The sequence below is a fragment of the Myiozetetes cayanensis genome, unplaced genomic scaffold (genome assembly GCF_022539395.1).
Source record: "Myiozetetes cayanensis isolate MyiCay16 unplaced genomic scaffold, myiCay2020 scf4, whole genome shotgun sequence".
NCBI lineage: Eukaryota > Metazoa > Chordata > Aves > Passeriformes > Tyrannidae > Myiozetetes > Myiozetetes cayanensis.
In genome coordinates this window covers 29594176-29620560 of record NW_026087631.1, presented here as the reverse complement: position 1 = coordinate 29620560, position 26385 = coordinate 29594176, and the positions used below count along the sequence as shown (strand labels likewise).

General features: G+C 39.0%; 1 protein-coding gene across 2 annotated transcripts; it reads left to right on the top strand.

Annotated features, from left to right (window-relative positions):
• Positions 1-231: 231 nt before the first annotated feature.
• RHOBTB3 (Rho related BTB domain containing 3) lies at positions 232-25718 on the top strand. Of its 2 annotated transcripts, none has more exons than XM_050328409.1 (12): positions 232-563; positions 732-948; positions 7591-7783; positions 10102-10253; positions 11016-11127; positions 11919-12287; positions 14182-14294; positions 15870-15981; positions 19038-19211; positions 20385-20551; positions 20839-20935; positions 22096-25718. In XM_050328409.1, coding segments are annotated over exons 1-12 (1824 nt in total). In that variant the 5' UTR covers positions 232-561; the 3' UTR covers positions 22212-25718. The 2 variants fall into 2 exon arrangements, with proteins under 2 accessions (XP_050184366.1, XP_050184367.1); XM_050328410.1 differs by having other exon boundaries at positions 233-513.
• The last annotated feature ends 667 nt before the right edge of the window (positions 25719-26385 follow it).

Genomic DNA, 26385 nt, shown 5'->3' with positions numbered 1-26385 from the left:
CGGGTGGGGGGGCAGCAGAAGCGCGTCCTGCAGACACCACCACCTTCCGTGCAGGGCGGGACCCCGCGCTGCTCCAGCGCCTTTCCCTGCCCTGCACACCTGGCTGCACCGGCCCTGCAGAGCCTCAGCCCGCCCTGCGGAGCCTCAGCCCGCCCTGCCCCCGCCGAGCTCCGGCCGGCTGACGTCAGGATGCGATGGCCGTGACCGCCCGGGCCGCCGCTTCGCCGTCACCGGCAGCGCCGAGCACCGCGGCCAGCGCTGCCTCGGCTGCGGGTCCTGCTCCTCCTGCTGCCATTTCTGATCCTGCCGCAGCTGCCACTGCTGGTACTGCGAGTGCTGCTGCAGCTGCATGCAGCTGCAGTCCATCTCCCGGCACAGCCAGCACCAGGTTCTCCAGGCTGTCCGCAGAATGCGGCAGGAGCCCCAGAGGTCACCGCACCGAGGCTGAGCGTGGACACCGACAAATAACAAGCCAAGCTCGCTGGGGATTTGTAATGCAAGCGACCTTTCCAGGTTTCTTTTCCGCTTTGCTCTCTTCACCCTGCTGTTGGATTTGAGATCATGTATGTGTTTCGCTGTTGATTACAGGAGGGTGTTAAAATCTAGGGAGGGAAGAGGATTCGGAAGGATTAATATGCTAGTTTTGATTTAAGGGGATTTTATTTTCTTTCCCTTTATCCCTGTCCTTCATCTTTGTCAACACAACTTTGCCTTTATTATTTTTATCTTAGGTCGGTTAATATTGTAGCTTTTGGGAATGAAAGAGATGGTTTTTCTGAGGACAACCAGCAGCCCAGCCTGATCTGGAGCTACCTCGGGAGAAGTGCTCTCATTTCCCAGATCGACAGCAGCTTGTCTGCCAGTCACTTTGGAAACCCAGTTTTCACCGAGTATCAAGCCTGTGTGTTTGGAAATGTCAGATTGGTGGTATACGACTGTCCTGTCTGGGTAAGAGATTGGTCTCAGTCTTTTTTAACTGCACCTAACACTGTAAGATGTTTTAGTAAAGTGAAAATGTATCCTAATTTTAAATAATTTCCATTGTTTTGGGATTTTATTCATATTTTAATTATTGCAAATAGCAAAAACATATAAGATGCAACGAGGTAAATGCCTGCAAAATCTCAAAAGTGCTACAAAAAGTTTCCCCTGACCACCTCCCCTGCAGGAAGGTGGTATTTTCAACTATGTTGTTTCGTGGCTGTATTATTAAAGAATCCAGAAGTAAACAAGAATGGCTTTTTGTGACACTGAGTCATGTAGTGTCTCTCCAGATACTTCTCAACAATAAAGTAAACCTTTTTTTCCTATAAAAATGAAAATGCAGTAATTTTTCCAGCTCACACAAATGACAGATTAAAAGATTTGATAACTTGCAAAATACAGTATGGGGAGTAATTTTACTTCCCTTCAAAGAATAATCACATCTTAACATTATTACTCTTATCTGATGGTAAATAAAAAAGATTTTGGCACTGTTGCAAGTTGTCAGCGCTTTTGTTAGTAAGGGAGATAACGTAGTTAGGAGAATGAGCAGATCAGTGATTGTGTAAGAAATTATACTGATAATCTAAATTAAAACATATTTAATGACTACTTAGTAGCCTTAAAAAAATTCAGTTTAGCAGCTTTTAGAAATTAAAACAATAATAAGTTTCAGCTCCATAATTCTATTCCTAGGGTGATTTTTGTTCTTCTGTAAGGGAAACCTTTTTTGGGATCTGCAGAAATCATAACAGCTTCATGAAATACACAATTGGAAGTTGTCAGTCTTGAAACTGAACAATCCAGTTTAGCTGTCCTTCTGTTTTCTTTGTCTTTTTGCCAACTGCACTTACAGACACCAGTTCAGATGGACTGGGGGATCCTGTTTCTAATCTGTGAAGCTGCATGTGACCTGCACGTGCAGTTTGCTGGAGTCACTAGAGCGCAATAACGAGTTAAATCTCCTGAATATAAATTAAGGCTGTAGGACTTCAAAGGCTGTTTTAGAGGAATGGAGGATGGGAAGGGAGGTGGAAAGGCAAACAGGGATAGCTGGACAAGGTGGAAGAAAGGGCCTAGATTGGATACACAGTTGATGTTGTTTTATATTGTTTTACTGGTATTTGCCCTTCTACAAAATTAGGTACTTCAACTCCTTATAATTTTTGCTCTTCAGAAGCTAACTTGTTATTGACTGAGGCTGACTGAGGCCTTGCGTTTTTTTCCTTTATTAGCTGAAGAAGGCAGGAGGTATATTAATAGGAATGTTGAGGACGAATTGGCATTCTTCTCTTAGTATAAGACATCTCAGATAGGCAGACTGGACTCTGCAGGAGTTATGTCGGAAGCAGTGTCCTTCAGAACAGGACTATTTTCCATAGTCTGAATGCTTGAGGTTTGCTACGTCACAGTGGTTCTTTCAGGGCTGTTCTTCTGGTAGCCTGGGGAAACAGTACAGGACCATTCAAAATGTTGACAGACATCGCCTCAAGTTATTTTCTGCATAAAAAAGGGTCCTTGCTGCAGGCTACCAAAACATATAGAGGTAGTGTTATTATGGGCCTTGCATTATTTCCACCTGTTATCATCTGAGCATAACACAAAGGAAGTTCTTCATTTTACTTAAGATTTGTATCTCATCTAGATTAAATCATTTGATCAAGGCAAGCCAATTGCAGACATATATTTGGCAACTGAACATGCGATAACTGTGAGTCTCGAAACTTCAGGGTGCCCGGCTGCTCTGTTTGTCTTCCCCAGCCATCAGTCTGGAAAAGCAGTGTGGATGTGAGTTTACCAAGTAGAGCTTCCCAGTGCATGAGGAAACCCTTTTGTACGGCAGATTGTGGTACAGGGTGAGTTCGCTTGAGTTCCAGTCTGCTGCTGGACGTGTCTGTCAGCCCAGGGAAGGGATTTCTGAAGAAGATACTTCCATCTGTATTGCAGATTACTTAACTCAGTAAGTTCCGGGGACTAGGAAGTTACAGAGAGTACACCCATAAAATTTGTCCTGCTGCAGACCTGATACAAAATTGCAGAGAAACCTTGAAAAAATGAGGAAGGCTCTGGTATGTGGTGTGGAAAGCATCACTGGGAAGAAGGCTCTGTTAATGGAGACTGGGTCTGTAAGTGGACCCTAGAGAAGGATGAACTTTCCAATATTCCCAGTGCAGTTCTGTTGAATCCCAGGGAGATCCCAGGGGAACATTCCTATGTTGTGGCCAAGCGCTGCTTGTCCCCACAAAGAGTATTTGCTATTGCTGATGCCTCAGATCAAGGGCTGGGCCGGGTGGGCTTGGGGACATTTACGAGTAGCTTTCATAAAGAGCGTGGGCATTGCAAGGGCACTTGTGTGAGGAATTTCGCTTCCATTTCATAAAGGCATTCATAAGTCGTTTCTAACAAAGCACATGTTGTCTTGAGGGATCATGTGATTTTGTAGAAAAATTTTGTCTTCAGTACCTCTGAAGGCTTTATTTTCAACATTAAATCTTGAGAAGTGTGACTTGCTAATGGCAAGAATATATTATGAGACACGTAGAATGGAGGCACACAAGGCAAGAATGAAGCTTTTTCCTAATAAGTCCTGAGGGAATAGCAACAGAAGTATAATTAATAAGGTCATATTATAATAACCATAGCTGTGCTGTTACTTTTTCCTTTTGTCAATGCCTGACTTGGGAAATGGACTTTGCCAAAAGCAGGAACTATGATGGGGAAGAGCTGCTATAGGAATTTCATAGATGGAGCCTGAAAGTAAGGTTATTCCTGAATCTGAACTGTTGCTCATCACCTGAAGAAATTCCCTCTGTCATTTTTGCACAAAAGGTTCTCTAAAAGTGATAGTGAAGGAGGCTCTAGATGCTCTGTCTCAGTGATGCCTTGTGCAAATAACCCACTGTTGCTGGAGGGGCTTAAGGGATGTTAAATCTAGTGTGTAAGGGTATAAAGAAACTGCATAATAGTAGCAGAAATTGGGTGTCCTGAGATTCTGAGTTGGCACATTCTGCAGTTTTCAGTTCTTGATGTGCCCATGGCTGACCTTTACCCTGGGAAACTAGGGTCCATCCCCACCAGAACTTCAAAAAATTTGGTAAAATCCTTCTGGATAGGATTAACACACATACATGCTTGTGGCATAGTGCACAGATCTCCACAAAGCTGCTATGACATGCAGCCACACGCACACTCAGGAAGCTGTGACAGCCTCCATCTTGTTTCTCTAGGATTTCTTTCTCCTACTAGTTAAACAAAGAAGTATATTTGCACTCCTGTTTCCAGTAAGGATTTTGCTAGTTTTCCTCATACTTGCAGAGATGAAAATACAGAAAGTTGGGCTCAGTACAAAAAGGATGAGGGTATCATATGAGGCTATGACCATATTTTCTTTTTATTGTTTTGTTTTCCAGAACGCAACTGCTTTTCCTATTAGTATTATTTTCACTAGGAAAAAAACCGCCAAACCTCTTACGTTTTTTTCCCTGTGTTACATTGACCTCTTCAGCCACTGTGTTGTTATACGTGATCAAGCTCATGCATGAATCTCAGCGTTCTCTGTTGAGATTCCCATCAATAAGTAACAAGCAATAGGATGAGATGAAACCTCAGATTGAACCAGGGGAGGTTTAGATTGGATATCAGGGAAATTTCTTCACCTACAGGGTTGTCAAATACAGGAACAGGCTGCCCAGGGCAGTGGTGGAGTCACCTGAAGGGATTTAAAAGACGTAGATGCATTGCTTAGGGACATAGTTTAGCAGTGGGCTTGGCAGTGCTGGGTTAATGGTTGTGCTCAATGACCTTTGAGGTCTTTTCCGACGTAAACGATTCTGTGATTCTAAGAACAGCGTTAGGGTGCCACTGGTCAAGTAGGGCATGCAGAGACTTCCAGGACAGTTTTACTGGATGATGCTCTCCATGTAGAGCCAGGAAGAGAGCTGGGGCCAGAGCAGCAGGTGTGTCTGTCTTTGTGGGTTACCTGGTGTCCTGTCCTCTCCTGCTAGTGGAGCTGGTGTCAGGATAGAGCCACAACTCAGTGTGCTTTGGTATCCAGAAGCCCTCTCCTCTGCTGTAGGTCAGGACTAGTTTTATGCTGATACTAAGCAAGAGAGGCAAAGTTTGTTCTTCACATGGGCGTGACTCTGTTCATATTGACCGAAACGTTGGAAATCTTTCCAAAGTCTTTGCTAGGTAACATGAGATTTAGCTCCATTGTAAAGTGTAAGGAGCTATAAATTATATAAAACCATGTTACTACATGTAAAAGAATACCTATTAAATTCTGTGAGAAGTTTCCGAAAACATCATTCATTATTTGTGCTTGAAGCTGTGGCAGAGTTATTGTGTATTTGTGCTCTACACCTTACTTATGTTGAGATGGGTGGTTGCAAACCTTGGTTTAACTTGAAAACAAACAATTAGAAGGAAATTGCAAAGGAACAGGCGTGCTTTCTGTCTGCCAACACAGAACAGCTAAATATTCTATTTTTTGCTTTGTATTGTATTTTTCCCTTAATCCTTTGTTGTGTTAAATGTACATAACCCTACTGAAAATTCTCTGTTGGGATCTTCATTAGCTAAAACGTTCTAAAGCTGTCCCTTGGAAATTCTCCGTTTTTTCTTTCCTGTGTGATCGGGTTCTGCAAGTGCCCATCTAGGTGGCTGTCTCAAAGCACTATAGCTGGTAGTCTTAACTGCTAGAGGTGCTACAGCTGCATTTTTGTGTAAATGTTACATTCTTAACAGAGCCTACGTGATTCTACTAAATGCTAGTTGAGACTTCCCGTAACCTGGGATTATAATAGTCTCTGACTGAGTTGTCTCAAAAATGAAAATACCAAGAGCAGTGCACTTAAAGTGCTCTCTTGCCAACATGGTTAATCATATAAGAGCTGTTCTCAATAAATCGTTAATTGTGGTTTACTTATTGCAGAACAAGAATATCTATTAAAGAAATCAGTGGAATGCCTATTATAATTTATTTCGTGACTTATTTCTTGAGGCAAGACCTGAGTTGGGAATGATGTGCACTGACAGTTTAGGCAAATATTCAAATATTTGCTGACTTTGATTTCCGTCAAGGTCATGCTACTTCTTGTACTTAAAAGCATTGCAGCTACCTTGTGAGATTTCAAACAATGACCCTTTTGAAGTGATCAAAAATAGTTTTATTGACAATGGAAGTCACGTCACTTGTTGATATGACTAATCGTTTTTGTATTAGACTCCCATTAATGCTCTTATTTCTGTGACTTGTTCTTCAAAATTCATATGCATCCTCCCCAACCCAAACTTTGCAACCTGCCCTTTAATCACTTCTTCTGTGCTCTTTTATTTCTCTTCTTCACATAATCTTTATTTCATCACTGCTGATTTCCATTTTTTTTCCTCAAGATCCCAAGTTCTTCTGGTTTTGCCTCATGCTGTTCAGGGCTGCTGCAGAATCACAGAATCACAGCATAGTTTGGGTTGGAAGGGACTTTAAGGATCCTCTCATTCCAACCCCCCCTGCCATGGGGGTTGAGCAGTTTGCTCAGAGTCCCATCCTTGAACACTTCCAAGGATGGGGCAGCTGCAGCTTCTCTGGACAACCTGTACCAGGGCCTCACCACCCTCACCTTATCTTATCCTTATGGCCAACCTAAATCTACCCTCTTTTAGTTTAAATCTACCTTATCCTATCACAGCAGGCCCTGTTAAAAAGTTTGTCCCCATCTTTCTCATAAGCCCCCTTTAAGTATTGGAAGGACAAAACCAGGTTTCTCTGTTCCAAGAGGTGCCAGTATTTCAGGGGTTTTGAGTTGTTTTTCGGGTTTTTGGACCTGTTCCAGATTTATGTCAAGAATTTTCCATTGATTTTACATACAAAAATACCCTGGTATTTCTGAGTTACCTTTAGGTAAAGCAGAAATTGTGGAATTGTAGTTCCATGGCAAATAAATCATAACTGTGTATTGCATATGGATACAGCACTGTTGTAAATTAACAGGATATCAAACAATTTTAGAGTGTAAGTCTTACAGCACAGAATAACAAAAAATTCAAGGTGAAATTGAAGAAGAAAGTTTAGATATGTGATTGAAGTCCTTATTCTGAAGACATTAACACTTGTTAAAGCTATATGGAATCCCTTATGAAGCATATAAAAATGCCACTGAATTTATTAAATTTATATTTGATGGTTCATAGGTACATAATATAGTTCTGTGGAACATTTCCCTAAAACAGTGTAATTGATAATGTTTTTGTATGAATTGCTGAAAACCTTCACCACTGAAGCTGCTTTTATTTCCTAAATGAAACAAATTTAAAGTTAAGTGATTAAACCAATGAACTTTTTTCCTGCAAAGAATATTCCAAGATAAAACCTGGGTTTTTTTCTTCTTGAAGAATTCCTGAATCCGTAGAAGACATTTATTTTGTATTATAATCAACTTGTTCTCCAGAGAAGGATATTACAAAATATTAATTCTGCTATTTATTGTATGTCTTCAAATAAGAGCTAATCTGTCAAAAATACTTCAGTAAAGTTTTTCATTAAGAATATTGAATATTTCACCTTTCTCTTTATAGACACTAAAATCTTGATTATTTTTTTCTTTTTAGGATATATTTGCCAGTGACTGGTACACCTCTTGCAGACTCATTGGAGGAGCTGATATTATTGTGATTAAATATTCTGTCAATGACAAGACTTCATTTCAAGAACTAAAGGACAGTTATGTTCCAATGGTAAAAAAAGCTTTAAACCACTGCTCAGTTCCAGTAATAATTTCTGCTATTGGTGCAAGAAAAAACGGTATGTATCCAGCCCCCTATAACAACAGTTAAAATCTCATTTGGAAGTTAGGTATGGTGTAATTTCAGTCGAAGCTGGTTGTTTTTCCAAGTTGCTAACAGAAACAATTGGTCTGTCAGGACCAGTAATATGCACATGTATTATGGCTCTGTAGACTGATGTATTGGCAAGAACATTGTGCTTAGTTAACTCCAGTGATGAAAGGCAACCTATCCTTCTGTAACCTCTGCAACAAGTTTTCTTGTGGAGCCATCACACATGGGGATTTAATCTAGTCCTTTAGATTAAGAAACATGTATTTGCATGTATGACATGAACACTAAGGTTAAGAGTTCTCTCTGGTCTTCTCTCAGGTATAAAGTATCTCTAGTGTATGAGATTAAAATATGTATACACCAGTTTGCAAACACGGGAGAACTGGTGGGAAAAGCCTTGAAATTCCCTGGGATATCATCAGATGAATGGACACACCAACCTTTCAGGCAGCACGAAGCGTCACATGCTGCTGCATCAACAGAGTTGACCTGTTTTGGTAGTTATGGTGTCGATATGCTGTAGCTGTGTTGTAGCTTTACCTGTCCACACAGTGCCTTGTCCAGTCTGCTGTGAGAACAGCACAAACTGATTTTACACAGAATACTTAGAACTGTTGTTGTGGCTGTTTAAACAATGTGGAAATCAGAGTCTCACATCTGTGTAATGACAGAGTTGACTTACAAGCATCCAGCAGCTAACTAGGGCAATGAGAGCATGTTCACCTTTTGGGTAGACATTAGTAGCTCCTGTCTACAGCAGGTAATTAAAGTTCAGAAAGAGTACCACAGATGCCCACAGAGCAAAACTTTATTCTATATTTCCAAATGTTTTTCCATTGTGTTTTTATTGACTTTCACATGGTCTTTTTAGTCACTGGACCTGATTTTTAATTTTTTCTTTTCCTAAAGCAATGAACGCAAAACACGAGCCTGACTTGCCTTTTACTTTATAAGTTGATTAAAACAATTGTTTCTGAGCACCCCTCCTGTTAATGAGTAAGGGACATGATAGTTGTAGGTGTAGAGATTTATTTTATAATGTACATAGAAATATTCAGCTATATGAAGTACATCTTCTCTGGATGGAATGCTCAGTTTTGCCAGGGTCTACTTATAGATCTTCTAGCTCGGTGACTGATAAAGGATGGTTAAATAGCTACATAACAATAAATATTCATTTTCTTTCCTGTAGTAATTCACTGATAATGACCAAATGTTTTTATGCTCTGATTTTTTGGGGGTAATAAATCTACCATTCTGAAGGCTACATTGTTTGTCTTCCCCATCCATGCCTTTTCTTACTCTTTGTATTTAAGCACAGTATAGCATCACACTGTGTGACTCTACTATCAGTTCTTTTCTTTTTCTTTTCCACCTTTTTTTTTTCTATTTTCATCCCTAAATAATGTGACCATTGAAGACATTGGGCTGGATCTCGGTTTGCACTGGGACCTGTCAGAGCAAACTGCTGTGCACACACAGAACTCTTCTGTTTCTAGGAGGTATTTGCGAACACAGCAGTTTGCTCATACAAATTACTACGATCTTAATCCTTTGTAGTGGTAAATGGTGCTGCTAAAATAAATTACATTAAAAAAAAATCTTGTATTAGATGTTATCCATAGGTCTAGGCAGAAGACAGTAACGTGGACAGCACATTTGAAAACACATCCATGGCTGGCAGGTTCTTGCATTAAGCAAAGCTGAGCCAGGGTGGCTAAAAGCTTTTTAACAGTTACTACCATAATCTTAAAAATACCTATTTTGGTTTCAAAAAAATATATGTAAAATATGTGTAATTGAATCATGTTCCACAGTATGTACATACCCATCACAGTTTGGTCTGGAGTAGAAATTTTCCCCTTTTTTCCCCTTCCATTACTGTGTGTGCTTTCTGCATGGACAGGCCACAGTACTCAAATGAGTTTAAGTGTGGCATTAATAAGTGGTAACACCTCCAGGCTAATACAAGACCTCAGCATAAGCTAAAACCAAACTTGGCTTCTGGAAGTCTGTCTGGACTTTTCTACCATAACAAAATGAGTAAGTAATACTAATGTAGTGTATACTGAGCTTTGTAGAGAGGCTGGTATTTTGAATTGATTAATAAGAAGTTGGGGGGAGTGGTCAGTAATTACAGATTTCTTACTGTAAAATTACTATGTTTCCATTTCTGGCGTGGTTCTTCTCTAAATCTTTACAATTATTTAGGAATCTAAGAATTCCAGATCATTTGACCAAAATTGTTTTGTTTTTTTTTTTTTTCATCACTTTTTACCCCAGGAGTGCCTTGCACCTGTCCCCTGTGCACTTCAGACAGGAGGAACTGTGTCACAACATCTGAGGGAGTTCAGCTTGCAAAGGAACTAGGAGCCACTTATCTGGAACTGCACACTCTTAATGACTTCTACATACAGAAGTACTTTGGAGGAGTGGTGAGTGAGAATCCACTGGAGAATCCAATGGAAGCAGCATGGCACAGATGGGAGGTGCACAACTCATGTCAGGGCTTTGGAGAGTGAGTGGAGGCACAGGACAAGCCCTTCCACCAAGTTCCCACGGATATGAGGTTTAGGTTAGATATTAGGAAGAAGTTCTCCACTGTGAGGGTGGTGAGGCACCGGAACAGGTTGATCAGCGATGCTATGGATGCCCCCCTGCCAGAATTGTCCCAGGCCAGGTTCGATGGGGCTTGGAGCAACCTGGTCCAGTGGAAGGTGTCCTTGCCTATGACAGGGGGATAGGAATTGGGTGGTCTTTAAGGTCCCTTCCAAGCCCAACCATTCTAGGATTCTATCTTTCTAGCTGAATTTGCAGTATCAAGGTTGCCGTTCTAACGAGGAAGGTTTAAGAAATCCATGTCACAGTGAAATAAGTGGACCACTTCCACTCGACAGGATACAAGTAGCATCTACAGGGGTTGTTAAATTTTGTATCTTTGTGTCTGTCATTTCTGGGAAGATCAAGTACACAAGAATTAACCACCATCATTTGAATAAATAGCCTTTTAAATAGTGCTAATTCCACCTAAATATGATAGCTTCTGGTGAAGGAGTGTTGGGACTCTCCTGTGTGGCTGGTCATAGTGTCAGTATCTTCAGGCCTGCATACATTACCTGCTTATGCTTCTTAATTTGATGTCTAGGTTCTTCTAAAATAATTAGAATTTTTTAAAAAGTGCGTATTTCTTGTTTTAGCTGGAATATTTTATGATCCAAAGTTTGAATCAGAAGTCATCTGAAAAAATGAAGAAAAGGAAAAAGATTCAGAAGGGCCATCGAGTCCAACCACCTCAGCTTGAACAGCCAGGTGCTCACTGATGTCTGATCCCTGTTATTGTTCATTGTGTGTGTCACACTCTTTGCGCAGTTAACATTCGTAATTGTTACTGTGAACTGTTCTGTCAGCTATTCTGGTTATGTTGCTCTAGTTACATCATCTTCTAGTGGTGGTTCAGTTGTTTTGGGGAGAACTGCATGGCAATATGCAACATTGCAATGGACTTCTAGTTAATTTTAGATAAAACTAATAGTGTTTTTCTGATTGACTTGATAAAATGATGAAAACATGGATTAGTACAAGCTTTACATGGAAGCTTTACAGACAAAAGAAGTTATTAGATCATGAATTATTACTCTACAGTATCATCAAGTAATGTTTTTATTTGCTGCAGATAAAGCAAGGGAGAGATATTTGGCCTCCGCATGTGATTTATAAGCATCTAATGCATTTATTCAGTGAAATAATTACTGACGAGTAATTACCTCTAAATTTGTTGTTGTTTCTTACACATGCTAGAAATTTGCTCAGACCCCTTAGGTTTGGGATACACAGTCAAGATTTCTTCGTAATCTAACTACCTAAAGAGGGTTCATGAAAGGATGGACACCTACTATTAAACTAAGTATTTGTTGGCTTTTCTACTTTACTATAACAAATATTTCCCTTTTTAGAGTATTTTACTGAAGACGTTCAAATGGCATATAAGAAATTTTCTTATTGAATGCTTCTTTCAGAAATTGTCCCTCATTTGACCAGCTCAGTTGTCCGGCGGTTAACACTTGCTTCAGTTTTACAGCCTGACTTCTTGTCTTTCACAGAAAAAATGCCAATCCTGAAGGGTGAAGCCTCCCACTACAACACGGACCTGCACAACCTGCTCTGCGGCTGCCAGTGCGCTGATGTGGCCTTCTACCCCGAGGACCTCAGCACAGTGGTGGAGGCCCACAAGGTCATCCTCTGCTCCGTTAGCCCCCTCTTCATGCTGCTCTTCGGGGTGAAAAGCCCCGCTGACATCCGTGACGCCTCCATCGTGCAGATGGCACAGAGTCTCTTCACAGTGGAGGCGGGAGCTGCCTCCTCCACAGCCCCCCATGGAGCCCCACCCTGTGTCCTGCCCGTAAGGGTGGTGGTGAAGGACTCTGTCTTCTGCTCTTCTCTCCCTGACATCCTCCACTTCATTTATTCAGGTATGTGCCAGGAGGAGGTCTGGCTGCTCCTTTCCTGTGCAGCTGTTGGCTCATGAAGGAGTATGTGCACCAACCTGAGGAACACGTCTTCGCTGTTGCAAGATGATGTTGCACCATGTTTCTACCCTGTGTGTGAACAACGTCTACATGAAAAAAGCACGTTGCCTAGATTTAGTAAAAATTTCATTAGTTTTTAGTCCAGATCTACTGAACTTAAGTCAGTCCATAAGCTAACATCAATAATACTCAAAAGCTTTGCAAAAAAAACCTAGGGTTTGAGACAGTTTCAGATCCCAGGCTTTTAAAGTATTTTGAATGATTGCATATTCTAAACTCAGAGAGAAAAAGTAAAAGAAAACTCAAGTAATTTGTCTGCTGAGAAGAAAATGGTGGTAACTGGTTGGAGTGTAGGGACCTGTGATGTTGCTTTGCTATGAATTCAGTACAGACAGTGACCTACGTAATGCCTTATGTCTATTAAAAGGGCACTGATATTTTTCTGCCTTTTCAGATGTTGCTTAGGAATCTTCAGCTGAAAGTTTGTTTTGTTGTCCTTTTTTTTTTTAAATGGAAATACTAAATATCTGTTTGTTCTTTGTAAAATATTTTTAAATATTTTTAAAATTTTAAAATACTCAACCTGTGAGTACATAAGAATATATTTTTTATATTTGTTGAAAGAATTATTAGGCCTTTTAATGATGTATTCTGATTTTAAGTGCAATACTTAAAAAAAAAAGGTCACAAATAATTACAGTGTTAGAGCTGCAACTCTAAAGAATTTCGATCAATATTTGTGTACTAATATCTGCCTGACATATAAAAAGTATTTCTGCCTTAGTAGCTGAGACATGAGAACTGGCTTATGAAGGCACAAGAAAGAATCTCAGCTTTCAGTTAGAGATTGTACACTGCAGTTCTTTCCAAAACAGTGCCAAACATAAAGAACAGATACAGAAGTTTTTCAGTGTGAATGGATTTTTTTTGTTCTTTTTTATTGGAGACATGAATAGAGGATTAAAACTGGAATTTCAGCAGGTAATGGATAAGTGCAGTATCTTGGAATCATAGAATCATAGAATAGTTCATGTTGGAAAAGATCTCTAAGATTATCAAGTTCAACCACTAACCCAGCACTGGCAAGCCACCACTAAACCATGTCCCCAAATGCCACATCTACACATCTTTTAAGTCCCTCCAGGGATGGTGACTCCACCACTGCTCTGGGCAGCAGTGCTTGACAACCCTTTAGGTGAAGAAATTTTCCTGATACCCAATCTAAACCTCCCCTGGCACAACTTGAGGCCATTTCTTCTTGCCCTGTCACTTGTTACCTGTGAGAAGAGACTGACCCTGTGGCTACAACCTCCTGCCAGAGGATTGTAGAGAGCCTGCTGAGCTTCCTTTTTTCCAGGCTAAACATCTTTGTAGAGGTCTTCGTCTGTTACTATTACAACTTCTGTCTTCTGCCTTGTGTGCACTAATTTTACTTTTTACCTTCCTTTATGTCAACCCAAGAGGTGTGAAACTGTGTAGATGCAGAACTACATAGTTCAGTTAAAGAACTTCCCCAAACATTCAAACTTTGAGAATTTTATTTTTTTTTCCTGAATGTCTACCTGCAATATGTAGTGATTGAGCTGGGAGGAATTCAGAAATTGAGTTCGAAAGCGAGATGCTCTAGTCTGTTGGTACTTGACTGCACTCTGTAAAGTACCATGGAAGTTCTATTGTGCAAGAAGTGTATCTTGCCCTTCCTAAAGACCACATTTGGCTGAGCTATGTGCAACAAAATAAGGTTTCTGCAGGATCTGTTTGATGTTGATATCATCTTTGCCTACTGAGGCCTGTGCCTTGTTGATTTATAATCCATCTCTTCCTGGTCTTGTTACAGGCGCTTTCCAGTGGGAACGATTAGAAGAGGATGTAAAAAAGAAGTTGAAGGATGCAGAAAAAACTGAACAAGTGCTTGAGAAAGTTAAATGCATCCTGAAAACTCCAGGGAAGGTACATCTGACAGCCTTGGGGTCACTGTTAGTTACTTAAGTCTTAAAAAATTATTTTGTAGACAAGGTTTCCTTGTCAGTCTTTGTTTTAAAGTGATTTTGGCTTACACAGCCTGTAGTGTGTCGTCAGTTGGTGTTTGCAGGCACATACAGCATAGAAACGTGGAGATGCTGATGCAATGTGCAGAATTAATGTAATCAGTAAAAATCACACAAGTGGGTATTCTAAAAGGATTACTTGTATTCACAGCTTTGCACATTGTCTGACAATATGATTATGTGTTGCTAATTCCCATGTAATAGAGGCTACCCAGGAAAGCTTTGCTTTCCTGAACATATGCCAAAAGTTGGGATTCTGCAGTAGATCCAAAGAGGTGGTTTCTCTTACAAGTGCTGTGATGTGGAAAGCTGCCTATATCTTTAATTCAGTAGATTACTTCACAGTAAAATGTAATTTTTGACACATTGTTAAGAAAATGTTACAATATAGAGCTAGTTTTAACAGTCATTTGCTGGTGGAGCTTGTATATTCCCTGATGATATAGAATTTGCTCAAAGTATTTCCATCTGTCTAAGTTGGAACCAATCTCAGACTCTCTTGAGATAACACAAAATAAAGATCAAAAAGTTACTGAGCTGTTTTAAGCTTTTGGTTGCTCAGTTGCAGGCTTGCCAGTCCTAAGTGTCTGCAACTAAAACATACATAGTTTTGGACTTGGAAAGGACTGAAAACTTTCAAGATAATAAACCTGAGTTGTCCTTGTTTCTTTTGTTCTTTTTTTATGCCTTCAGACTACTGCTATTGCACATTAAAACATTTTTCTTTGAAAGCAAAAAAAAAGAATTGTAATTTTATAACTTTTAAAAATGATAAATAATAATTTAATATTTTAACGGTAAATTCAACCTCCTGTGAATTCCACCTCTCACAGTCTAGCAATGTGATTTTGATGCTGTTCCTTTTGGCAGCTTTAGCTTCCATTTTGAAGGTAAGAAAACCAAAACTGAAAACTAACTGGGAGTATACTGGGTTTTGGAGGGTCTCGACACTGGCATGCCCAGATACTGTAAGAGAAGTGTATGTTCCAGCCTGTGAGCTCCCCCTGCCTCTGTGGAGACAATAACAGGGCAATATCAAGAAACAAAAACTTTCAACTGCCTTGTATCTGTGCACAGCATCATGCTGGGGGCGGACATGTGTGAGTGTGTCCCACCCTGCTCCCCCCAGAGTCCTCAAACCTTGTGTAACTGCAGCGTTGGGACTGAACAGGGACTGTGTGGAAAAGGGGAGTTCAGGAAACTCTGAGGTACCCACACCTGTGTGGAGGTGCTGGAAGAGGGAGTTTCGTCACATATCAGAGAGGACAGTGTGAAAGCTGGGGTGTGACTGTGGGAGACAGAGCCCCCTTGGAGCTGCTTCACTGTAGGGAATAGGGAAATAGATGGTAAAGGTGATTGCAGAGGAATGCGCGTGAGAGAGGCTGTTGTGTAGTTTCCCCATATAAATGATGTCCTGTAGTCTTTAATTCTGTGGGCAACTACACGTGACAGTGCTTTATTTTCGATTATTTTTCAGCTAAACCCTGTAAAGGACTGCAGGTCTCACCAGATAAAACAGTTGTATAATACTTCCCTCAGGCTTTTCTTCAACACACCTGTCCTAGCTGATGTCATCTTCAAAATACAAGGTAAGGCGCCTCTGTTCCCCTTGGCGTGGGCACCACTGTGACTCCAGCCTTTATCTTTTATCCCTTCTGCAAGACCGTGGGACATGGAGGCCACAGTGTTCTGTGGCATCACAACTAAGGAAATTTGCTATCACTGTGGAAGGCAGGGAAAGCCTGTCCCTGTGGATGCCCTGCAGCAGTGTCCATTATCAGCGCGGTTTATCTGGGCTAAGCCTGTATGAATAGCCTTTGCTTGTCATGGTAGACTTTGTACCTCCCTGACTGACATGCACCCCTTGGAGGCTTAATAAAATGAGGGATGTGCTGCAGGAATAGCAGTGCCACAGCACCAAGGCAGCAAGGCTAAACCAGGAACTGCACAACAGCATCAGTGACTTGATTTGATTTTGTTCTATTATATTCTATTTTGATTTATTGTTATTATATTTTGGTTTATTCTGTTTTGGTTTGGGTTTTTTTATCTTGTTTTACTTTGTTTTATATTGTTTTGTTTTATTATTCTTTATTCTACTTTGGTTCATTCTGTTTCATTTTGGTTTATTTTATTTTAGTTTACTTTATTTTATATTTATCTCACTCCTGTTCCCACCCACACAAGGACTGGAACATATTCAAGGGTTCTGCCCTGCATCACGCTTTGGCCAGTTGTGGTCTCCACATCTGTGCTCATTGCCCTCAGTGAAAAGACCAGAGATGGTGGTTATTGACTCCACCTTCCCTCTGAGCATCTCAGGCTGCTTCTGGCTGTGGATTGCCTTTCTTGTCCCTCCAGAAGCTGACAGGGAATTGCTTCCTCAGGCTTTAGCAGCATGGGCAACCCAGCAATGCACGTACACCTCTTGGGGTTTGACGACCTGCAGATCTGGTGCCATCAACACCCACGACATTTTACTGCATGACATGCTACAGTGTCATTTCTGGAAATTAAATGTATTCATCCTTAAAATGAAAGATGAGGGGGGAGAAATGTGTTGCATGCTTTTGTGTGAATAAGAATGAGATGGGTTTAAAATGCTTAATGATTTTCTCAGTTGTCACCCTTCATGCAGAAATAGTCTTTTGGAATTAGAGAGTTGTTTAATTGCTTTCAACTTTATATCTAAATACTTCACTTAGGAAGCATTAATCCCTCAAGTATAAGCACACAAGGGCAAGGAAATTCTTTCTAGGTGTTCTATTTAATGTGCAGAAAAAAACCCCACAAAAATATTTTTGAAAATGAGAGGACAGTACTGATGTTGAGTGCAGTGACATGAACAATTCACCTCAGTGTCCCACTCCTGGAAGAGGCTGTGTGGGAAGTTGATGAAATCAGAACAACACTATATATTTTACAGAAAAAATCCAAATGAATGTGTTGGAAAGTATTTTAAAAAAGCATGTGTGTCCACTAGTAAAATGTGTTTTTTCCAAGATTTGATACATCTTCCAATCCTTTTTCTCTAATTCATCAACCACAATAACTGTATTAAAATTAAATAACTACTAAGAAACTGAAGGCTTAAGTCCTGATCAGACAAATTGGTAAGTGGCCAAGTAATTTCTTGAATACTGAGCACTGCTTTGAGCTTTCTAGCTTACAAAAGTACTCGGGAGCCTTGGGAAATGGGAGCTCATTGTGTTTGTGTTAAGACCCATAACATGACTGAACTTCCTAATTAGCAGGTAGATGTCCATTTACACGCACATACAGAACTGCATGTATTCTACATCTCAGCAGCAACATACATATTACCTGTGTCATGACCACAAACAAGTGTTCTCTCCATATAGAAATATATACATTTTGTATGCAGTTTAGGCATTTTGGAAGTAGAAGCACAGGGGAAAAGAAATAGAACAAAAAATTTAAGAAGTGCCAGATGACTCCAAAGAATTAGATTGATGCCAGTGTTGTGATTAAAGAGAAAATGAAGACAAAACTTCTTTGTAAGTATTTCCAATATATTTATCTTGCATGTCAGTTAATCTGTTTATTATAATTTTGGTTAAAACATTTACATGGAACTGTAAAAGCTCATTTCCATTATAGTTGCTGTCCTGACTGGCACTTGCTTGGCACTTCCTTGAGCACAGACAGGACTTCTTAGTTCAGCTAGACTCTGCACCATTCTGAGTGTCAGGGCTGGCAACACTTTCATGAAGAGTCTGTAAGGCCTCTACCACACATGGCTCTTGACCTCACTAGGTTTTCCAAGTATTGCAGTAAAGCAAAGAATTCACTTGCAAATAATACAAAGTGAATAAATTTCTGGACAAATTCATCAGCCTTTTTTTTCCCTAAGACAACCATCTGGAAATTCACTGAGGCAAAATACTTAATCCAGTTAAATTTCTACTTACTTCCTGGACTTAGTGGAATTCCATCTGGAATAATTTGCCTTTCTCTGCTTTGTGTAATTCTTCTGGTACACACGTTCTTTACCAAGAGGTACTGGTGAACACAGATTACTCATAAAATCATAGAATGATTTAGATTGAAGAAGACCCTTAAGATCATCAAATCCAAACATTTGCATAACAATTCATAGCATTGCATATTTGCACAGTGAAATTGAGGTTCAGTTACTGTGAACTGATTTAGTCTATTTTGTCAGTTCTATTTTAGTTTAATCTGTTTCATTTTTGTTTAATTATTTTTTACTTTGTTTATTTTATTTTATTTTATTTTATTTTATTTTATTTTATTTTATTTTATTCTATTCTTTCTCATGCTGCCACCTGCACAAGCACAGGACATCTCAAGTACAGTGGTGTCAGAGTTTTTGGTGTTTGAAAGCCCATTTCTGGCATAAAATTTTGCCCTATTTGTAGCCTCTGGTGTTGGGAGCAGGCTGTCATAAAAAATTCGGCATTCCCTTTTGTTTGCTGGTGGCTGCTAGGTAGATGTGATCATCTTGGCCGGTGTGAAGTGAGTATGTTGTAAGTTACTGTTAACTTCAAACACTTTAATCATGTTCAGTGAAGTGAAGACCTTCTAAGACAGCATGAGCTTTAAAATAAAGACCTTTCTGTGTATATAAAATCACTGTGTATTTTTATCTTGTGTCTTGCAGGTGCAACTGTACCAGCCCACAGGGCAGTTCTGGTGGCTCGCTGTGAGGTTATGGCAGCTATGTTTAATGGTAATTATTTAGAGGCAAATAGTGCCCTGGTTCCAGTGTATGGGGTTTCCAAAGACACTTTCCTCTCCTTTCTGGAGTACCTTTATACTGACTCCTGCTGCCCAGGTAAGAAAATTTTAAAATACATGTATACCTGTGACTCATACCTGTGACTCATTTTTCCACAGTGGGGCATTGATAGAGAGTAATGTAGCAGCATTTCTTCCAGTGAAAAATGCCAGTATTTTAATGTGCAATGTCTCAAGAAAGAGAACTTGTTCATATGGTGGAATAAACAAATCAGTCTTATTCAACTAAAATCAGTTGTAGGCAGAACAAATATTACTAAAAAAAATTATTTATTTGATTTGTACTTACATAGCAAGACTCAAAAAAGTGAAGTTTCATTCCTAATCCATTACAATATTTGGAATTTTCTTTCTACATCACAATAATACTGCTTTCTAGTCCTCATTCTGTGTTTTATTTCAAAATTGTCATTTTTTTAACATGCACATAGTTAACTTTCATATAAACAAGGTCAAATGGCAAGATTTACTTATTTATACACAGAGATGTATGTAAAACCAGGAAAAAAAGTATGTCAACTGGAGTAAAATAGAGCTAAAATATTCTTTGTGTCTTAACCTGTGTCTTTTTTTATGAGAAGAAAATCTACATACTAAGTATGAAATATTATTTAAATACAGCTGATTTTCCCTTAATATAATGAATGAATTAATAACATTGTGACAAGTATTTTTCTTTTGTTTTCTTTTGTAATAATTCTACTTTGTTCTTAGTTTTACTATAGGTTTCTCTTTTCACACAGCCTAACATTTCCTTGTCCATCAGTTCAAATTTGCAACCACCATAATATATTTTAAAAGACGTGGTTGTTCTGTTTTGTATTTGACCTTTTTACTATATTTTCTTGTAAAAGTATCATAGAAGTACTTTTATGAAAAAGAAGTTGGAAAACTAAATCCTCAGTCATAACTTCAGTAGATTAGCAGCACTTGACTCAGCATCTTCAAGATACAGGATATTGACACGAATTTTTTACATCTACCTACTGAAAAGTTCTAAACACTCTTTTCTCCTTAATGAAATAGCTTACCTGAAAAAAGAAGGTGATATAGCAAGCTTAAAATTATAGTACTGAAAAATAAGGTGATAACAGCAGTTTGATTTTGTGCTTGTTGCTATGTATTTAAAGGATGACTTGTTGAAAAGTAGCTTTAATCAGCTTGTCAGAAAGGTAAAATACATGTAAATACATGTTTTGTTGTTTTTCAGCCAGTATTCTCCAAGCTATGTCTCTGTTGATCTGTGCAGAGATGTACCAAGTAATGAGACTTCAGCATATTTGTGAGCTCTATATTATCACGCAGCTCCAGAGCATGCCTAGCAGGGAACTGGCATCCACCAGTCTCAGTATTGTTAGCTTGCTCAAAAAAGCTAAGGTATGTGTTGTACGTATCAAATAAGAATATGTATGTTGACTCTAATTAGTTGTTTAATTGCCAAGATTTTAAAGATCTTAATAATATCTGTTCCTATTAGTTCTCGGGTTTTCGCCTGTTTCCATATTTCCATCAATGTTTTCTCCTTTGGTTTCTCCCACAGTCAAAACTTTATTTAATAAATTGCTATATTGACAGGGAAAATTTGAAATACTTTGCCATATGAGAAGTGGTTGTTCTAGACATGCTACCATTACGTGTTGTTTGTGTTTCCTTTCTTCTCACAGTTTCACAATTCTGATTGCCTTTCAACGTGGCTTCTTCATTTTATTGCCACTAACTACCTCATCTTCAGTCAAAAGCCTGAATTTCAAGAACTTTCAGGTAATTTATCTGTTAGTTCTGAAACAGTAAGTGTTTTCCTGTTCTGCTTAGATCAAAAGTGATGTTCTGGACAAAACCACTTTTGCATGAGAAGATGATTAGGGTTTCCTTAGGCTATATAGTCTACTCCAGTGGGATGGTTCACCGTCCTACTGCGGGACCAGCAAGTGACAGAGCCAGCACTTCATCACCCTGTTTCTGGTTCCTATTCTGATGGCCAGGTTCCCATCCATAACTGAATTGACTGGAACAGTTTGGACATTGTATGCCAACCCTTTCATATTATCTATATGATTTTGTTTACTTTGTACATTTGAATCAAAGCAATGGGTCATTTTAGTACATTCTTTTTAACTGTTACAGTTTTCCTTGAACAAGATAGGATTCTTTCAGTGCTCTCCAGCAGATCTCATGAAATTGAACAACTATTGTCCATTCAAGTAAATAAACCTAATTTCTTCCAGGGAACTGATACTCATTTTCCAAAACAGTGTATTTGCTTCCTGATGTGTAACTCTAGAAAGTCTGAGTCCCTCAAAGGACTGGGAGCCACTGCTGCAGGCTGACTCTGGAAAATCTGGGGTAGGGGGATGAAAATGCATCTTCCTGCAAAGGCAAAAGGGATTCATCTAAATAATATGGCTAAAAAATTCTTTTACCTGATTTTGTCAGTGACAAAACCCACATACAATAAGAGATTAAAGTCTTGCTGAATTCTTATCTGTACTTCTCAGCTTGCATTTTGTACTGATCCTAAGACTAACTGTTGCCCGAAGAACTAACATACTCTCTTTTATAGTGTTGCAGCATTGAAAGATCCTTGCAATTGACTACCACACATGGTTATCCTCTAGATACAAAGAATGTACATCTTCAGGAATACCTCTCTGCTCTCTTTAATGAGTATTGTATTAATTAAAAAAAAAACCAAAACAAACCAACTTGTTAATTGCTAACTAATAGTAACGTAACATCGAGTGGTAACTTGTGTGTCTGGGCTATAGCAGAGCTTGTGCAAAATTAACAGCACTCATCTTTATTTCTCTTATTGTATTTATATCCTTGATGTTTTTTAACCTATTTTAAAAGACTCTTTGCAGCCTGTGCACTTATGCTGTATGTCTGCATATTACATTTAGTTCCTCTATTGCTTTGTCTAGTGGAGGAGCGCAATTTCGTAGAGATGCACCGATGGCCTTCCAATTTGTACCTGAAGCAGCTTGCTGATTACAGGAACTATATCCACTCTCAGAAGTGCCACTGCACAGTAATGTAAGGAGACTGAACACATGCAAAATGCATCTTGACTGCGAAATCTTGGATTGGGGATTATACAGAATATAAAACCATGTCAAGAGTGAAACCAGATGCTGACCTCCTCTGGAACACTCCATGCAATGCTGTAGTGCACTGACAGATGTTCTTTGTTTTGCTGATAAATCATTCTAATTGTTTTCTTAAAGCATTGAGAAACGTATCTTGAAGATTTATTTCAAGAACAGACTACCTACCTGTGGGGATTAAATGTAGTACGGGACAGTGTCATGACTGTCATTTGTTCCTCCTTCTAGTTCCTTTATTGTTTATTTTACTGGTTTTCATGGTTATTTATGGCTGCTAAACTCGAATCTGTTGAAAAAAGACTGGTTTCATAAATCTGTTTATAATAGCAGAGTAGCAGTGCAGGGAAGCTGAGAAGCCAAATTGTAAGTTCTTTATACATTTCATAATGAAAAAATTTACTGCAGCATTTGTTGGTTTTCAAGATAAAAAGTAGGCTTAATAAGCATTTTAATTACTATTAGTTTTCTATTTCAAGGTAAGTCTGTAGTTCTCTTACAATCCTGTGAGTAGATACTTTAGTCCCGGAGGAATGCCCATGCATCACTGTATTCTCTAGTGCCTCCCAAACACCTAGAAATTGGAATAATTTTTCTTACCAGTAAATAGGAGAAGAAAGCCTGTTTTAACAATCTGTAAACACCTTTGTTAGTGTGGCCGTGTTTTATTTTTTTCCCCATGAGGAAAAAAACCAAGGAGAACAATATCTACTCAGAGTGTACCCATATGGTACTGATGGACTGGGAAGAAAGGGTAGGGGTCAACAGCCTTTTTGGGAGAAATCTCACTGGCAGAAGTAACGTTTTTTGGAAAAGTGGGTCTTGTAACTGCAGGCCCCCACAGCAGCTGACAGCACAAATGTCAGGTGTGCTGGTCTTGGAGGAGATAACCCTGTTGGATAGAGCAGTTGGGCAAGGGTTGTCAGCTTCTGTGGTGGGACTTTGAGCTTGACCCCCGCATTGAGGACTCAGTTTAAGTTGAATTATCTTCATATGCTCAAAAGCTACACTGTGTGAGACAAACCTGGCTGTAGATTCTTTAATATAATAATTATTAATATTATGACTGGGATGGCTCTTACAGATACAATTTATTATTTTCTTGACCAAAATTATGTCATGCTACTAACTTTGGGGTATACATAGTACTAATGCCAAAATGAATCCAGCCTTTACATGGGTACCTACCTGAGCATAGGGGCTTTTCTATTATGAAATCTTATCGAGGAACTAAATGCTTCATTATCATGCTCACACTTTCAATTTAGCTTTTTCATTTTGGTACGTAGTCTGAACCTGGAAAGATAAAGGAAATACACTGAAAACAATTCCTTAGTGTTTCCTCAGTATTCACAGCATAACACATTAAATGTACCTGGAAATTGCACCTGTGATAAGAAGGTGGCACAGCAAATTGATGGAGCTGAACCTTTTTTTTTTGACTTTAGCTGTAAGAATTTTTTTATATTTCAATACAGTTTTATAGGTGAATTGTTCTTTTCAAATTCCATGATAGAGTCATAGAGATGGGTTTTTCTGGTAATATGTTGCCGAGCTTGAGAGAGTACTTCCTTTGTTATTTTTGTATACACACAAAAAAAAAAGTGCTTGTAACTCAGCTGGCTGCTGCAGGCTCAAAATTCTGAGGTTACTTTTATGCAAGAATGATAATTTTTTCTTAAAGCTTTACATCTGAAGATCCTAAAAGTCTTTAAAAGTTGAGATATGCTTATCTATGCCTTGTATATAAGGATTCTGAAAGATAAAGAACTACACTGCCTTTTCAAGATCACTAAAGAAAACTGAAAGGAAAAAAATAAGTAGAAAAGTTACATGTATGGAACTTAAATGTGGAAAAGGTAATTTTTGTTATTATATAGCTATAAAAAACCATAAATTAGGGTTATGTGTGATATGACTAAAACTGTAAGTTTTTTTAAGCTTAAAGCATGGACAACAATGAGCATACAGCAAAACTCCAGCTTGCCTGGACACCTGATAGCACATGCTTCTACCAGCAGCCAGCTCAGTTATTAAAAATGGGGATTATATTGGCTCCTACTGATTTCCTATGCAGAACTAATACAAAAGCTGTATCTGTTCTGTGAATGCTTGTCTGAACTGCATGTAGTCCTGAACTTCTGATACTTTGAAAGCTTTCCCAGGTGTTTTGCTACTTTTGCTTAGTCTTGTTGCCAGTGATTTGTGTATGGATAAGAGTAAGAAAATAGTGGTTTTAACTCTCTGTAAATGTTTTATAGGCATTTAAAAGTAGGCTTAATGGAAATACAAACATTTATATCCAACCCAGAGAAATATTTTGCTATTATGCATTTTAACCAGTAGTAGCCACAGGTTTTATACAGAGAAGTCAGGCACTGTAAAAATATTTATTATTTATTAACAGATTAATGCATACTACTATTCAGACATTAAAACAGCTTTCCATTTTACTCAATGTCTCCATAATGCTGCCTGTATCAGGTGCAGATGTGCTGAACTTTCAAACATAGACTATCTGATAAATTTTAATTCTTAGAAGAATTCTTACTCCAAAGTCTTACTTTCATTTTTGATGATGATTGTCTATAGAAATATGTTTATCTTAAAGATATTTTTAAACCTGATACTTTAGCATTCAGAAACATGACTGAAAATACATCATGATGCTTTGTGAGTTGCTGTTGGTGGCTATATATAGTGGAGGCTTTAGGACCATGTCCATCATGGATAGTTGGGAATTAGAGCAGTATTGCAACTTTGTATGGTATAAAGTAAAAATTGCTGTGATTTAAACCCTCACACTTTATACTATGGTACAAAGTAAAAATCAGAACAAACTAAAAAAAAGTTATTTAAGGAAATGGTTTTGAAATAGTAAAATATATGAGGAATGCCTGCCTCCATTGGTTCCAGCATCTCCCAAACTCACCTGGCACTGGTAGCATTGGGATCAAAGAGGGAAGTCATTGGTGAATTTAGGTGCCCTTAGGCAGCCCTTGCAGCTTTAGAGATGATGTATTTAGACTTAAGTTTAAGTGGAGGTGCATCTCCTGAGTCCTTCACTAAGCTAACACTTCACTGAGCTAGCACTCAAAATCCGCTTTTAGAAGAGAATGTTTTGAATAGTAGATTACACCATATAATTGTTGCGGTACTGATAAGTGTGTGCTTGCCCCAAACTAAACTAAGCTTTATAGAGACCAGCAAAGTCTGCCTTCTGCACTAATAATATTTTCCACATGATAGTTAGAAAACCCCTGCTGTTGTCCTTAAGCCATGATGCATTTGATTTGGGGAAAAAAAAATATTAGAGTAATAACTATTTTATTAGGCATCCTGAAACTCCGGTATGTTTTTCTTTTAAAATACCCTGACTAAATTACATATTTTTAGAACAAACATGTAAAATTTTGATACAAAATAAAAAATTTTCTCAAGTTTTTCATGTATTTATTTACCTATGTGCATTAGAATATTTAGGTGTTGCACCAGAGATACTTTTGTAGCTTATTAGAAATACAGAACCATGGAGTGACTCGGGTTGGAAGGGATTTAAAGATCATCTTGTTCCAACCGCTGCCATGGATGACAACACCTTCCACTAGACCAGATTTCTCGAGAGAAAAGGTGCGAGGTTTGCCAGCAAGACAAGTGCTGGCAGCAACTGAAGGCAGAAGGTCATTTCCCAGCCGTAGATGGATGGGGGAGCCCACCACTTGTTTTGGTCATTTGAGTCATTTTTTTTTTTCTTTTAAATTTATGTCTGCGCTATTCTGACTACATTTGCTGTAATTGTGCACTGTCTGAACCTGCCATTGCAAAGAGAGGAATTTAGCATGTCCTAGATAACTGAAGCTGGCTCCTGCAAGTTTAGAAGTTCTTGATGGGGGTCAGGCAGAGTGGCCACTCCAGTTGGCATCACAGCTTGGCAGTAGGCAGAGTTTTCTTGAAGAACATTGGGAACAGGCTCGTGCTGCCTCATCCCAGTTCTGCCATGGGAAGAGGGACTGTACAATGGGGAGGTTCTGTCGGGTCAGTTACCAAGGGACTAGGTTGACACAGTTCTGCAAGGCTGGGCTGGGTTCTTCCCTTTAGGCTTTGTCTGCT